Source organism: Pogona vitticeps, chromosome 1, assembly GCF_051106095.1.
Source record: "Pogona vitticeps strain Pit_001003342236 chromosome 1, PviZW2.1, whole genome shotgun sequence".
Classification (NCBI taxonomy): domain Eukaryota; kingdom Metazoa; phylum Chordata; class Lepidosauria; order Squamata; family Agamidae; genus Pogona; species Pogona vitticeps.
In genome coordinates, this window is record NC_135783.1 from 268,928,840 (window position 1) to 268,945,362 (window position 16,523).

The window sequence follows — 16,523 nt, forward strand, 5'->3', positions numbered from 1 at the left end:
ACATTAATTAAGGTGGAGAGTGGAGTAAAGACAAGAGAAAGACCCAGAATTATTTATTTATTTATTTATTTATTTATTTATTTATTTATTTATTTATTTATTTATTTATTTATTTATTTATTTATTTATTTATTTATTTATTTATTTATTTCTATCCTACATCATCTGGCAACCAGGCCACTCTGGGCGGCTAACAACGGTACCAGGAACAATATTAAAACACGATAAAAAAATAAATTAATACATAACCAAATAGGGTAAAGTACATTAAAACAGATGGCAATAAAGGTGGTAAAAAGGGTGATGGAGAGGATGGCAAAAAGGATGGTAAAAAGGGAAAGTACGATCTTAGCGCTCTGGGAAAGCCTGGTGGAAGAGCCCGGGCTTCCATGCTTTTTTGAACCCATGGAGCGAGGGTGCCAGGTGGATCTCAATAGGCAGGTTGTTCCATAGGAGGGGGGGCAACCACTGAGAAGGCCCGGTTTCTTGTTCTTTCCCTCCAGGCCTCCTTCAGGGTCAAGGCTGTCAACCGCCCTGCCTATGAAGAATGGCTATTATGGACAGATCTGGATGGGAGCAGGCATTCTGACAGGTAACTAGGACCTAAGCCGTTTAGGGGTAAGAATGTTATCATCATAACCTTGAAGTCGATGCAGAAACAAACCGGTAACCAATGAAGGGCGGCCAGAGTGGGGGAGATGTGCTGGAATTTCTTCACCCCAGTTATTAATCTGGTCGCCAAATTCTGGACCAGTTGAAGTCTTCGCATCAGCCTCAAGGGTAGCCCCCACATAGGGAGCACTGCAGTAGTCAATTATTGTTATGGGTACAGCTATACATTCTCTGTGTTTTCTAGTCACATCCTTAGAAGCACCCATTATGCGCCTTTGGGAAATAAAATAAGTCCCATTAAAAGCGCAGTATCTCGCTCTAATGGGCAGCTTTACCTTGTGGGCATACATGCTCTTCTTGCTTAGCAATGCAGACTTAGGTAAGACCATGAAAATTCAATTACTCATTCACTTCACATTTGATATATGAAAACATATCCCCATTTAAATTCATGCCTGAAAGTATTAGTTCAGGGCGCTTTTAGCACAAAACCTTAGTATTGCCTGAGGAAATACTCTTGGGTACAAAATTTCTACTGCTGGAATCACAGACAGAACCCTCCTTGAAGATAACAAGACCCACCTATGCATGCCAAGTATACAAATTTAGCCATGGAGGTTAAGCTGTACCTTCAAGAGCCATACGCATTTCCCTGCTCTGCCATTTCATGATGCTGATTCTACAGCTTTTATTTTTATTTTGTGCTATGGTCTGGTGAATGATTTTCTCACTGTCTTCCTTTTCTAAAATAAAATGACAAATGAAGCCATTTCCAAAGGGCTCATTTCTTTACAGACGGTGAATGTGTCAAGTTATGGTAACAAAGACGCCTTCTCACATAACAGCACCTTTTAACAGCCATATATTGCCCTTCTGCTCTTTATGTCATTGTTTCCCCGATATCCTGTGAGGTGAAAAACTCACAGGAGAGGAGTCTGCATATCCAGCAATCTGACAGTGAGAGCATTATGTAACTTCTAGAGCAGTCTTAGGACAAAGAGACAAGAGAAATGCATTTACCCATCATTGCTTTTTCCCCAAAGAGAGATTCCACACTGGATCTGACTCTGGCATCAGCTGGTCACAGTGCCCTATCTTTACACAGAGAAAGCTAATAAATATTGACCAAAGGGTGTATGCTATCTATTGCATTGGGGATATTGACCAATTAACAAAGTATAAGAACCAAGGGCTTATGAAAAAAAAAACAATAAAAGCTGAAGAAGATGTCAATGGCATCATGCAACCCAAGATAAACAGTTGTGGTTTTTTTTTTCTTGGCTCCAAGGTTGATTAGCACAGACACAGACAAATATGCAGCTTGGCAGACAATTCACGATAACTTCCTGGAACAGTCAATTTATATGTACTAATTGTATGCATCCAGAATGCAATAACCTTAAAACAAATACAGTTTACCTGCTTCCTGAATCATTTTTGAAAATGGAAGCCCGGCTGCCAAAACTATTCAAACCTAAGGGCCTCTCCACGAGGCGCGAAGCTGCCGGGGTGGGGCTCCTTTGCCCGCCTGGACAGATGAGATGGACGCAGCCAAGGTGGCTGCGTCATATCGGGCGAGGGGCTGGGCATCAGCAAAGCCTTCAAGAAGGCTGCCCAACCTTGCCTCACACTTTCTTTCCTTCGAGCTTGCCCAGCCACCCACCCTTTATTGTGGGAATGAGGTTAGCTGGTTGCTTCGGGGCCAAATGGGAATTTTTGGCTGGCACTCAAATTGGCCTAGTTATCCCATATAACTGTGCCTCTCTCATTATTCCAAATTGGGCAGGCAAGCATTTGACAATCCATTAGCTCATATCGCCCCTTCTTTCAAACTGGATAGAACTGCTGCTGGGCTCTCTTTTAAAAATCACTATATTTTAAACACAAGCACCATCTGCTTCTTAGCTATACGTTACTTGCCACAGCAGAGAAGAATCAAGCTGGAGTACTGTACTACAGAATAACACAACACCTTGTCTGCACCTTCAGTGCCAACAACTTCCAGCCATCTAACAATATGTAACAAGAGGAGGTTCCAGTCCAGATGCCTTTACCATAAATGCTATTCCTCCAGCACTTTGGTGTACTAAATACTCAGGAAATTTATTCATAGATGCTTAGGTTTCCAGTTTCTCCCCACAAATGGGACCAAATTGGATCTAAAATCAGAACCACCACTTGTTATTGCTGCTTCAGACAGACACAGCTTTTCTTAAGTTAATGTACTGTGTGAGCTATTAGCCCTGAAGCTCATGATTTCAAGGCTGCTCTCCTTGTCTCAGGCTTTGGCACTGAGCCTGAGGGAATGCAGTACCCTTGACCTGGCAACCCTGACCATATTGCTGATCACCCAGGGATCTGCCAGATCAACCTTTACTTCTGATCAATCTTTATTTCTGTCCCACCTTTGTCTTAGAAACCAGTATAACTTTGGTTCTAAAAGCCACGCACTTCTTTCCCACTGGATATTACAGCCTTTGGCCTGCAGTCTCTCCCAACAGGTTCTGTGATGCTAAGACTTGTTCTTAGAATCTGGATACCATCTCTCATTACAATTTTTTTTAAATTTCCACCCAAAAATTTCACCCCACTTCAGTTCACATTCATACTGATTTCCCATACAGCCATACTGTATTTGACAGATTTTGTGTTCATCCTTTACACATTAAGTTACATTGATCTCGGGGGGGGGGGAGGGAGCATGCTAAAAAGGCTGTGCAGAATTGTCCTGAATCAATGCTATAGACAAAACCTGTGGTTCAATGTTCTGCTATGATGAGAGTGAATAAAAGGGTGGCCTTTAGTGAACGTTCAATTACAGGATTAAATCTTAAAATCATTATCCAGGAAAGCACTAGCGGACTTTGTTAAGATTTGCTACAACAAAGCTCACAAGTCTGAATAAGGACAAGGTCTTTCAAATCGGTCTCATTAAATGTTTTCAGCTGCTGGCAAAGAATTCATTCAATTACAATTACCTGTTGCCGAATTTCTTCTTCCATTTTCACAGGTGATCCCAGCTCTGCAACTTGCTTAACGCCCTCACTTGCATATCCTCCATATTCCCAAAGGACATAGTTCTTTGAATGAGATCCACCAATGATTGCTGACCAGTGGTTGGCTCGTCCTTTACCAAACAGGATAAAAAAAAACTATAAGTATTTCAGAACAAAATATAATGTACTGTCAGCGATTTTAACTTCTGTAAAGGTGTGACCTTCTATCAGAAAAGAGACCTGGTTGCTTTATTTATTACATATGAAGATTTTCTTCTAATGGCCCTTCGTAAAACGTAGCTCAACTAATCCTACTATCTATCGACAAGGGAGCTGCTAAGGATGGAACTCTTGTGTTTTAATGAAAGGGGGGAAAAACACAAAGCAGGCTCTTCTCTCTGTCATTTTTCTTCTTTTCTATTCTTTCATTGATTCCAAAAAGAGAGCCTCTGAAACACATATGATTTGTATTAACAAAAGAGAACACAAACGTTTCATGTGCTTTCGTATTTTTCTCTTTCATTTAATCTTTCTTTCATCATTTGCTCCAACCAATCCTTAGCCTTACCTGTAAATAACCAGGGATTTTTTACATCCAAAAGCATCATAAGGACTCCTGTCAACAGCCAATCAGAATATCTGGGAAGAAGTGGAAATTTTGAAGCCACAAAAGGTCCTGGATTGGTTTCAGCACAATAGTTCTTTGTTTCAGTGTCAACCCTTGTGGGTGTGCTCACTTTTGGCACTCTTCATTTTCTGCATTCAGGTAGCCGGTTCCTCTAGGATCCTCCTTTTCTCCCCTTGATTTTTTAAGGGGGATTTCCTCTGCAACTCTTCAGATTATTTTTGTTGCTTACCCATCTGCCACCATGCCTTCTTGAGATTTCTATCATGTAAATCGAACATCTCAAAGGATACAGAAGCAAGTGAAAAGGAGACAAGCTTCATTCTCATGGAGTGAAATGTAGACTGCAGTTCAGTTTTACTCTTAAAAGAGTCTGTACTCTTAATAAGAAATTCCTGTATTTCAACACTCCTATGTTGTTTATCCTAGGGACGTAGTGGCGCTGCGGGCTAAACTGCAGAAGCCTGTGCTGCGGGGTCAGAAGACCAAGCAGTCGTAAGATCGAATCCACATGACAGAGTGAGCTCCCGTCGCTTGTCCCAGCTCCTGCCAACCTAGCGTTTCGAAAGCATGCAAATGCAAGTAGATCAATAGGGACCACCTCGGTGGGAAGGTAACAGCGTTCCGTGTCTAAAGTCGCACTGGCCATGTGACCACGGAAAATTGTCTTCAGACAAAACGCTGGCTCTATGGCTTGGAAATGGGGATGAGCACTGCCCCTTAGAGTCGAACACGACTGGACAAAAATTGTCAAGGGGAACCTTTACCTTTTATACACATATATACAAATATACAACACACACACACACATATACATACACACACACACACACACATACATACATACATGTGTGTGTGTGTGCGCGCACACACAAATATGTGTGTGTGTGTGTGTGTGTGTGTGTGTGTGTGTGTGTGTGTGTGTGTGTGTACGGAACTGTTCTGAATGGCTGGTGTGCTGCCTGACTGTACAGCTGCTGTTTTTAAATATAGAACATGACCCATGTATCTGTGAAGGATAGGTTCCATGATCTGCCATGGTCACCTGAAACCAGATATGAGAGGACCCTATCTACAACATACAAGGAGATGGGACAGAGGCCACACGGGCTGTTATGTTTACAGCCCATAGTTGTAATAACAGCCCTTGTGTTACTAGATTTCCTACAGCCCTTCTATATAGGGCTGTGGAAAACCACAGACCAGTGAAACAAGTGATACTGATCCCACAGGTATGGGAGTCCTACTGTATAAGGACTATAGAGACAGGGAGGAGGAGGAGGAATTTTAGTTCAGCTTTGGTTGAGATGAGTAAAGTTAGTAATTTCATTAAGTTTGGGTCTGAGAGATAGAAAGAGATAAACTGAGAGTTCACCTTTGAAGCATTTAGAGTGAAGTCACACTGTATTAATAGAGATTCAAAGTACTATGGGGAGTACTACTGTAAAGTAGTTAGGAAATGTGCTGAGAGGTGTCTGGTTTTTTGGTAAAGAAGCTGTGGAAATAAGTGTCGTCGTCCCCTTGGAATTTGTGCAAAAGAAAGCATCCCTCTATATCTACAAATAACAAATTCTTTTTTAAACTGTAGAGTTCAGCTGTATGATAAGAACTCAGCCATCCGGAATACTGAACTTCTTTTTTAAAAATAAACTTTTTGGGATTTACAAATCTTATTTTTGGGAATAGCAGTCACAATGTACCATTCTGCATGTACTGTTAACAGGCCAACACTGGGACACATTGTCAAGGCTGTGTCACCAAAACTGCATCAGCTGTTTGTGTTTCACTAAATGTGTTCTTATCCCTTTTTTTAAAACAAGGAAGTATAAATTCAGCCCATAGTTTTGGCACTATTAAAATGCAGTGGAGAGAAATACTGGCTGTTTGCCTGATTTGTTTATAGGATGTTCCAGGGAAAGGAGTCCCTATTTAGAAGTTAAACATGAACTTAGTAAAGGGGTTTGGGGAGTTTTGCTATTTGTTGGTGGCACACACAATAGAGGATTGTTTGGTGAGCGCCACAACAGGTCTGCTATGTTTACATGCTTCTTTATTTACTCCAATGCACCTTTGGACTTGACTTAGATGTATTTGTTATTTTCAGAAACTAATATGACAGTAAAATAACAGGACAGCACTGCAACAAAATGTTGCAGCATGGAGTCGTTTCCCCTCATCCCCAATTGTTCATGTTTCTCCAAAGAGTCTGTCAGTATTCTGTCTCTGCATGCATCCCCATTATGTTGTTCCTTCTTTGGAGTTTATCTCTTACACTGCAAAACTTGGAATTTCTCCAAAATCTCCTTTTGTGCTGGAATAGAATCATTTTGTCTACAATTTTTTTTTAAAAAAAATCACATTTGTATAAAGAGTTTGTACTAATATATAGGTTATATTCACATGTTTTTCAATGAGATAAATTATTATTGCTAATTTCACTTTAGTTTTCATAGGAGTTGCATTTAGGCAACGTTGCACTGCAAATGGATACATTCCTTTATACAAAGCTTTGTACAACACAGCATGAAGCTCAAAGGGAGAACTATGAAGGCAATATGATATGCCAACCCTCTAGTCTCCAAGCAAAGAAATGCTAATTCAATGTTTGCTAGAAGTCTTGAACAATCAAACGGGGCACATTTGTCTCTTCAGTCTGCTGTATTGCAGACACACTAAAGTACAGTGGTGCCTCACAAGACGAGCGCTTCAATTTACGACGAAATCACATAACGAAGAAGTTTTTGCGATAGCAAAACGATGTTTCCTATGGGTTTTTTTTGCTTTGCAATGATCGGTTCCCTGCTTCGCTAACTGATTATCGCAAAATGACGTTTTTCGCACAGCTGATCGGTGGTTTCAAAATGGCCACCGGGTAAAAAAATGGCCGCCCGCTATTTTCTGGGACGGATTCCTCACTGCACGGGCAGCAAAAATGGCAATTCATTTTTTAATTCGTGCCCATCTCTAAACAAAAGAAAGCACAAATCTCATCACCTCCACACCACACAACACGAAACATAATAATGCTTTTTGTACATTTTCCAGCTGTTTGCAAGTTGTTCAACTTTTTTTTTCCTGAATAGATTACAGGCTCCGATACACATCAGGGTCAGTCCTGGTTAGTTTTGGGTAAAGAATATCCAAGCAGGGTTTTTTAAAAGTCTTATATAAAAATGTGAAGGTCTGCTTCCATTCAGAGCTGACCTGGGTTTGATGCTGAAAGGGCCAATGGTTCAATTCAGTACAAGGCAGCTTCATTCTGGAATGTGTGGTATTGTGACAGTCTTCAACCTGGGAGGTGTTGAATTGGGTAAATCCATGGTAAGTCAAACTTCTCATACATCACGAGTTGACAGGTTTAAGTTAAACCTGAAGGAATTGTTAAATACAGTTTTGTACATAGCAACAAGTATTTATCAGAATCAGTACTGTAGAAAGAAGCAAGGCAAGAATTTATACAGCTGAGTAAATTGTAACAGCTGAGAGAGCAATCCCTGGATTGGCTAATCCTGGGATAAAGCTAGCAGACCTAGCACACACACTGTGTGGTGGTGTGTATTGGTGTCATCGTGTTGCTGTGCTGGAATATCCTGGAAGAAGCCGTGTCTTCATGCTGTATATTGGAAGAAGAACTCTGGCTACTGGACTGAACATATGGTATTTGACCGCTGAACTTATTTACAAGGACTTTGACTCTGATTTATGCATTGAACTCTGTGGAAACTGCTGTGTATGACTTCGGGACTGGAAACAAGGACTAAGCTGTACATGTATGTATATATCCTGTAAATAACACAACTATTCTGCTATCAACACTGCTTTATTGCTTGCCATCTTCATCTCTCAGGGAAGTTCTTTTGGTTAGCGCCACCTGGTGCATCCTGGTAATGCCGCAACTCTGTCATGAGTACACAGATTGAGAAATGCAACTTTGTAGAACATAATGACAAAGCAGTTTCAAGAATTTCAGCACCAAATAGAAGACCCAGGTCACCTTGCTGCCACCCTGTCTCCCTATTTCTAATTCCTGCAGATTTAGCTTAGGGATGAGTTTAAAATTCAGCCGTAATTCTGCTTTTGTTGCTTACACCTTGCACTTGGGTCAGCAACTCCAAAGCAAGCTACTGTTATTAGTGTTCAGCAGCTGTCTCACTCTCCCTACAGGCCTAGTGCCAGAAACAAATGTTCCATTCCCTCAAAAACTGGGCCAAAAACTTTTAGAATGATAAAAAAAGTCTCACTCAGAAACAACAACTGGGAATGAAAATAAGAAATAAATGAAGTTAATGAATGCTTGCTACTTTATTACGATGAGAAAACACAGAGTTTTTTGAGGAGAAGGCAAGGGGAAGGATAAGAATAAATGTATTGGAGTAAACAACAGGGTAGCAAAGGAATAGAACCCAGAAATGCATATGCAAAGTACGTTTAAACATGCAAATACAAACAGCTCAAGGTGAAACACTGAAATTGGCAAAGGCAGCAGTAAAAAAAGAAATGGAAAAAGAACATCCACAGAAAGATCAGACATAAAATAAAGATCCATTTTTGAACACAATTAGGAAAAAACAATAAAGTATGGCAAAGAGAGAAAATGATTGACACACATGTGTTAGCCTCTGAAGTATCTTAGGAACAGTCACATAATAAGATGCTCTTTGTCTTCAAAAAGAGGAAGTGATTCTATTCATACTGTCTGACAAATATGACTAGATATCAAGACTCATATAAAGATTTCAAGTGCGGCCTATGCTTTAATGACTTTCATCATTTCTGTTTGGAGGTATTTTGGTTCCTGCATGCCTCATAAAATGTAAATAGCATCATTGATGTAGAATATTTGTTAAGAGCACAAGTTTATGATATTAGGAAGCCATGGATTCATTGCACATGATCCCAAATTGAGTAAAAAGAGAGACAGAGACAGAAACAGAGAGACACAGACGCTTGTCTCAGATCTTGCTGCCATATATATATATATATAATAGGTATAATGATAATGACTTGTTTCAATGGCTTAGTAAATCAAATTCACTGCAAGTAACTGGGCCATGCACTTCCTTTGAAAAGCCGGAGCTTGAAGGAGTGAGGGAGTGAAATAAATCCTGATGTTTTGCTATAATGAAAACCTGTGAAGCTGTATTAGAAACAGGTTCCAATTAGAGATGGGCATGAACTGGAAGAAATGACGAATCAGGGCGGTTTGTGATTCTTCGCTACCTACGATCCATAAACCGCCCCACAAAAAACACTGGAAAAACAAACCAGTTCAGCCTGTCATCCGATAGGTGTGTGCGTATGCAAAGACAGCAGGCCATGCCCTTAGACGGGAAGCTGTGCTGCTGTTTCTGAAGATGGTGGAGGAGGAAGAGGAAGAGGCAGCAAGACCCAAGTAGGGGGGCGAAGGGGGCAGTGGCCCACTGTTCTGCTGAAGCAAAAGGGCCGCTGAGTGGAAAAAAGTTCAGCACTTAATTTCGTTCCAGCAAAATGGCTTGCACAAACCAAACCATAAACTGAACCATGACCCAGCCTGATTTGTGCTTTTTTCTGGATTGTAGTGTGATTCGTGCCCATCTCTAGTTGTGATTATTTGTAAGCATGCTTCATCAAGGTCAGTTCCATTTGAACATTTCACGCCTTGAACATTAGCACTAAGGCCGTTTGTGTGGAACATTGGAGAGGGCAGTTCACTGTCCATGGACCCATTTAACAACACACACCCTTTTTTTCCTTGTGAGTGGTGGGGGAACACATACATTTTGGCTGTAAAACCAGGCATGCAGGAAAATAGAAAAGTAAGAATGGAAAAGTAAGTTCTTATTTTTTTCTTCTTCTGTATTTTTCTCCTATACACACCACATAAATGTGGCATGTGGCAATACTAGAGGGGCATGTCCTTGACAGCTTCAGGAGGTAGTAAAATGTGCCCTCAACTTCATAAATATTCTCATCCCTGGTTTACATCCTAACTATGTCAATGCAACTTAGTCCCAAACCAATATGTACAGTATTAAAGCCTTAAAATGGGCAAAATGTTGTTTTGCAGCTAATGGCTTGTTCAGCTCAACCAAAACATACTGTTGGGAGGAATTTCAGAAGCCCAATCTAAAGTCACACCCCAAGCTGCCATGTTTGTCTTTTAATAAATGATTCAGCTGCCTTGAAGGCTGCATTTTATTATTTCCAAGCCCCAAGTGTGTTTCTTTTTAGAAGTATGTTCAGGATATTGCCAGGAACAGAGCTTTGAAAATTAGATCTGTACCAAAGTGCTTTTTGAATGACAAACTAGTAAATAGAAGTTTGTAAGTAACTTGCAGGGAGATATCAAGAGCAAGTGTAAGTGCTTGTATCTTATTTATAAGCTAGTAATATTAATGCTTGCAGGGTAAAGGAAAAGCCAAGTTGTTTTAAAAGCTTTTTTTATTTCCATACAAATCTAATAAAGCCAGCACTTTCAGTCAAAATTTATTATCAACAGAAGAGAATTATTCCTTGGAAACACTAAGACTACACAGTTTGGATTCAATTCTATCCATTTTTTCAAGTACTGACTGGAATTAATAAATGGTGGTACTAAGCCTTTTAGCCAATAATTCCAAAATCCGCAGTGTGAAAAATCTGCTAAAATTTACACAGCAAGTGAAATAGCCTTTTGTAAATAATAAGAAGCTCTAGATTGATTGAGGCCAGCCAGCCAGAAACAAGATATGAGCATTTCTGCAGTACCATGATGACCAATGCTCCATGATTCACCACAGTCCAGAGCAAATTAAGGTTTTGTTTCATTTAATAGCTTTATAGCCGTGCATAATCAACAGCAGTTTTGACAAATACATTTCATTAAAAAAAATAGGGAGGAGCAGCTTTCTGGCGTTCCAGGAATTTATAGTTAAAATTTGCTGCTGGTTGTTCCATAGCGGTTAGTGGTGTCTCCATTAGTGTCAAAATCATTGGCAAAAAAAAACTGTTTCTAGATGACAAGGTGGAAAAAAGGAGAATAATTTTTGCTGAAGCCGTACCAGGACTTAGAAACACACTAGAAAGTGCACCCACTCTTCTTTCCTCTCCTGCATTCCTATGCAAAGCTCATTTATTAGATGAGCTTGCATCGGAATGTAGAAGAGTAAACAAAAATGGGTGCTCTGCCTAGTGTGTTTTCTATCACTATCATAAAGTTTTAATGATATTTAATCATTTCCCTATTACTTGGTAAAAAAAAAATCACTAGCTCTATATTTGTATTTATAGCTCTTAACTGCATAAGATACTGTGAAATGGGTGTCTCAAGCATTCTGTGAAGTATGTTGGATACCGATCAATAGTCAAGAAGGCAGGCATCTAGAAAATAATTTTTCCAGTTGACTATCTGGTGGACAAAAAATTTTGAACCCATGTTTCCCATAAATTAATGCAACAGTGTGTCACTCACTCTTTGCAGTGCCCATACTGTTTCTGCTATCTCCAACAGTCAATTGCTCTACTGTCTTGCAATCTGTTCATCTGTTTCACATCAAGTCTCATTTAATTTAATTACTGGTTAGCATTTCCATAAAGTACTTCAGTGCTCAAACTGCTTTCCAATTCCATCCAGTCCATTTAGATAACGTTCTTCCAAATGTGACTAGGGTGGAAATGAAATGCATTTGAATGTCTGTTTCCTACTTTATTGACTTGCAATGGAATGGAGTATATCTTGCCTTGGAACTTTATATGTACATTTCTAAGATTTCTGATGCACTTGGGAGAGAAAAATGCACAGGAAACAAGGAGAACTACTAGAAAATGTAGATATTTGAATATATACACTTGAAAAATGTGCAGAAACATGTTTTACCCAATGGAAAATGTTCATCAAAAGACATAAAATATTTACAAAAATACACACATTATGAAAAATGTGCACAAAAATATTCACAAGCGTTTGTGCAGGGGAATAGTCTTGCCACTTCGTATGGAGCCAGTATGGAGCAAAAACGTCAGAGAAATTCTGAGAAGTACCATAAAAATTTGACTAACATTCTTGCAATATTGGGAAGTTTGAACTGCTGCTGATGTATTTAAATTTGTTACTCTTCCTTATCAGAATATGCTTATGATAAAAGTGTTGAATCATGATTCTAACCACATGCTTACTAATAATTTTTTTAAAAAATTATGCTGCTGCTTTTGTAGTTAAAAGTTGAACAAGGAGTACACGCCTTTTGTGTTCTGGATCCTCTCATCATACATTTCCTTATAGTTGCTTGTCATAGCAACCCTTGTGTTAACTCCTTGATCAATGAAAAAACTTGTGCTCTGTCAAGATTGTTCTTATATATATATAAGCTTGTGACCAGAGAAGGGGGTACCTCACCCTGAAATGTCGGGGTGAGATATCCTCAACACACTGAGAGGGTTGGCCAAATTCATAGGGTCTGGAGGTCATTTTTTCCTACTGCAGGCTGTACCATGTGGGAAACTTCTGCTTAAAGGTTGTAGCTGCTTTCTGTTCCAGTGATGTGCAAACACTCCTGGCAGGGTGCGGCAGCTGCCAGCAGGCAGGGTAGCCCCTTATTCTGCCCTTTTGCTTGAGGAAGAGCATTAGATCAAAGGGTTATTTTAGCCAATCTTAGTTGCAATTAGGTGACTAGTATCCTATCTGTTTCTCTCTTAACATACTATGTAATCATGCTAAGTCAATAAAAGAGCCCTCAGGGCATTGCCAGTTGGCTCCGCTGGCTCGGACTTTTGCTGTCAACTCCTTTGTTCTCTCTCTAATGCAATTAGCCTTCATTTGTTCTGTGATCACCCATAGTACCATATCCTCAAAATCAGTGTCACGTTCCTGGGGGTTACAACAGCAGAGTCCGATAAGCCAGTCCTATGTCAGGAACTCAGGGAATGCAGAGCCAATATCCAAATACCAAAGCCAACTCACACAACATAGTCCAGGGTCAGAGTCCAAAGCCAAGGGTCCAGAGAACAAGGTTCAAGTTTTTCAGGAACGTGGATGCAAGCCAGGGGTTTGACTTGTTGCTTCCACAGACTTTCAGCCATCTGAGAGCTGCTTATATAGTAAAAACAGCCCTTGAACTGCTGGAAGCCTTTTCATCCTGTCAGAACTCAGGGCTAGTTGATTGGATGTTTCTGTGGCCAGCCTTCAAGCGATCCTCTGACCTTTTTGTCATAAGTCTTCCCCTCAGCCTGGCCCTCAGCCTGTCTACTGGGGGAGGAGAATCTGGAGGCGATTCAGGTGTTTGTATTTCTAATCACTCAGCATTCTTCTCAGCTATAGTTAACCCTTCAGGTTTCGGATCTTCGGCTGCACTCATGACACTGGGTCCCCAGATGCTCTTGGACTGCAACTGCTGGAAATCCTGGCCAGCACAGCTAGTGGTGAAGGCTTCTGGGAGTTTTAGTCCACAAACATATGAGGACACAAGGTTGGGAGCCACTACTCTAAATGATACTGCAAGCGGTCAACATCCACACCTGGTTTCAAAAGACCTTTTCATATATATATTTTGCCATCTTCAGTGCAAACCTTTGGCGCAATATATATATAGCCAAAGTGTGCACCGAAGATGGCAAAAGGGAACAATAAGGAATGGATGTATTTTATGGAGCATGTATCACTCACCCTCTTATAACAAGTATCATCATGGTTCCAGGTGTTACCCGAGAGTAACCTCCAGTAATGATGCGAGTAAAAGCTGCTGAGAAGGTTTTATTCAGAAAACTGAGAGATATTTTTGTTCTCTTTTGGTTAGCCTAATAATATTTGATTAGCCTAATATGAATTTCATATTTTTTCATTATCCAAAGAAGCAAGCACATAAAATGGAAGCAGGTTGTCACATATTCATGAAAAATGCCAATGAAATAAGAAAATAACTTCATATATTCACATGATTTTTGAGAAAAGAGGCAAAAGACCCAGACCATAAATATGATAAATATCTGGTATCAAATACTTCTCTACATCTCAAGTCCCTGTAGAATCTCACCTGTGAGAAGAGCCAATCCTTTTTGTTCATTCTGCCCCCTCAGCTTCGCAGCCAACATTTTAATATGTCAGTATAAACTCTTTTATTAATGTGCACAGCTCTATATCTGAACTAGGCAGTATTCAGCTTAATAAAGTTGAGAAAAAAATCTATGCAGTGAATATCAAATAAAGATTGATAGACAAACTTCTGGCTGCATGAACATCAGCGAGTCACATGGGGACACAGCAATATTAGAGAATGAAACTGCTCACAAGGCCTTTAAACTTTGACAATAGACTGACCATTGTGTGATCTTTATTAAAGGGAAAAAAATCACTGTTTGGCCTCATTATTATGGATGTGAGGCCAATATCTAAAGATCAGCCATGAGATCTGAACAGTGTGTCCAAATAAATTAAGAATTGCAAAGTTGAAGGACTCCCCCTACCTGCACATCTCTTCAGGTAACTGCTGAAATTCTTCTCAAGTAAACAAGACTATTGTGCAGCTGGGGGCTCTGTGAGTGCCTATTTCTCCCCTTAAGTCATATATGGAATAGTCAACAATATTGAAAAGCTTCATGTGTATATCAAAGACAGAAGATTATAATAACCAGGTTTTGGTACAATAAGGGCACAGAATTTTCAGCTTTATGGAACATGGATCTGTTCTGTATTTCATTGTAATGACTAACTTATGGCAGAGGTGAGGAAACTGTTGCCCTCCCGATGTCATTGGCCTGTAATTACAGTCATTGCTAGCCACTGAAGATACTGTACTGGATGGGGCTGAATGGATGTGAAGTACAACATAATCTTGAAGACCACAGATTCCACAACTCCCGGGTTATAGCATACCACTAGAAATCAGGGCAAGAGATCTAACATGAATGAAGAAATGGAATTAAATTATTGAAACCTCTTTCCACTACACTGGACTAGAAGTTGGCTCTAGACTACCCTTGCGTGCAGATGTAAAATCTGAACACAGAAAAATCGTAAGCTGTTTGAAAGGCAGTATGGAGTAGTGTACCACAAGAAAACAACTACATAAATAAACTCACGTGGATAATCTTTTGGATGTGTCTTCTCTGACCAGTTTCCATAGAAGGTGAGCCTGTATTTAGCAGTTCCACAGGCACAGCAGTCTAAGATTGGCTTGTCAGTCACACCTTCCAAGGCTGAATCTAAAAGAAACAACATGAAAGCCATTATTTTGTGAAACTGATTTTAAAGATGGACCATGATATGTACAATGAAAATAGCAATGAAAATGTGGGTTTTTATTTTTTGTACTTTTCAAATTATTGCAGGTTTTCCTTGTCGGCCATCGTCTCCAAACCGTCCGGTTTCTGCAAAGCGTGGCAAGCGCACACAGAAGGGCCCCGAAATTGCCGCTGTGGAGTTTCAGACCCAGGAGGCCTCAGGGCATGCCCAGGGGGCCTCATGGCATGCCCAGGAAGCCCCAGGGCATGCCCAAACATGCCCTTAGACCCACCCCCCTTTTCTACCAGCCCCTCCAACAGCTCCCATTGGTCTACAGGGCCACGGGCTGGCCCTGCCCTTCGGGGGCCAATCCTCAGGCCTCCCTCAGGTCACGGGGGACCCCGGACTCTAGGAAACCCTTCTATAGGTCCATGGTGACCTCCACAACCTCTGACGTCACCCCAAAACCTGCCCCTTCTGGCAGAAGGGGCCTGGGTCGATCCTTGACTGGATGTCCCACCTTACAGGGCTGTTGGAGCTGTCAAAATGTTGATTTGATGAATGCTATGCCCTATTAGTACTAACACTTTGGGAGTGTTCTAGAGGCAACTAATGTTGCAAATGAGTGGTTACACCAGCAGTCAGAAGAATTTTATTTGCAGGGACTTATGAAGCTGCAGGACAGATGTTGTAAGTGCATTGACTTCCTGGGGGAATATGTAGAATAGTGTGGCAGTTACAGCTTCCTAGCTCATTTTTTTCTGGGAAAGGCTCAATACTTATCAGCACCCCCTCGTACTAATGCGAGAAGGATCTTGGAATTATTGTAGACCACAAGCTGAATATGAGCCAACAGTATAATGTAGCTGGAAAAAAAGGCAAATGCTATTTCAGGCTGCATTAACAGAACTATAGTCTCCAAACCTTGTGAAGTACTACTTCCCCTCTATTCTTCACTGGGAAGGCTCCATTTTGAGTACTGTGTTCAGTTCTGGACACTGCACTTTAAGAAGCATGCTGGCAAACTGAAACAAGCTCAGAGGAGGGCAACAAGAATGAGCAGGGGACTGGAAACCAAGTGCTATGAGGGAAGACTGAAAGAACTTAGCACGTTTAG

General features: G+C 40.6%; 1 protein-coding gene across 1 annotated transcript in view; it reads right to left on the reverse strand.

Moving 5' to 3' along the window:
• The window catches only part of SPON1 (spondin 1), a 385,887-nt gene that overhangs the window by 239,979 nt on the left and 129,385 nt on the right, over positions 1-16,523 (reverse strand). The window contains exons 5-6 of the mRNA XM_020797212.3: positions 15,265-15,387; positions 3,591-3,739 (exon numbers count right to left, since the gene is read on the reverse strand). Coding sequence (XP_020652871.2) covers positions 3,591-3,739; positions 15,265-15,387 — 272 coding nt within the window. The remainder of the gene's footprint in view (positions 1-3,590; positions 3,740-15,264; positions 15,388-16,523) is intronic.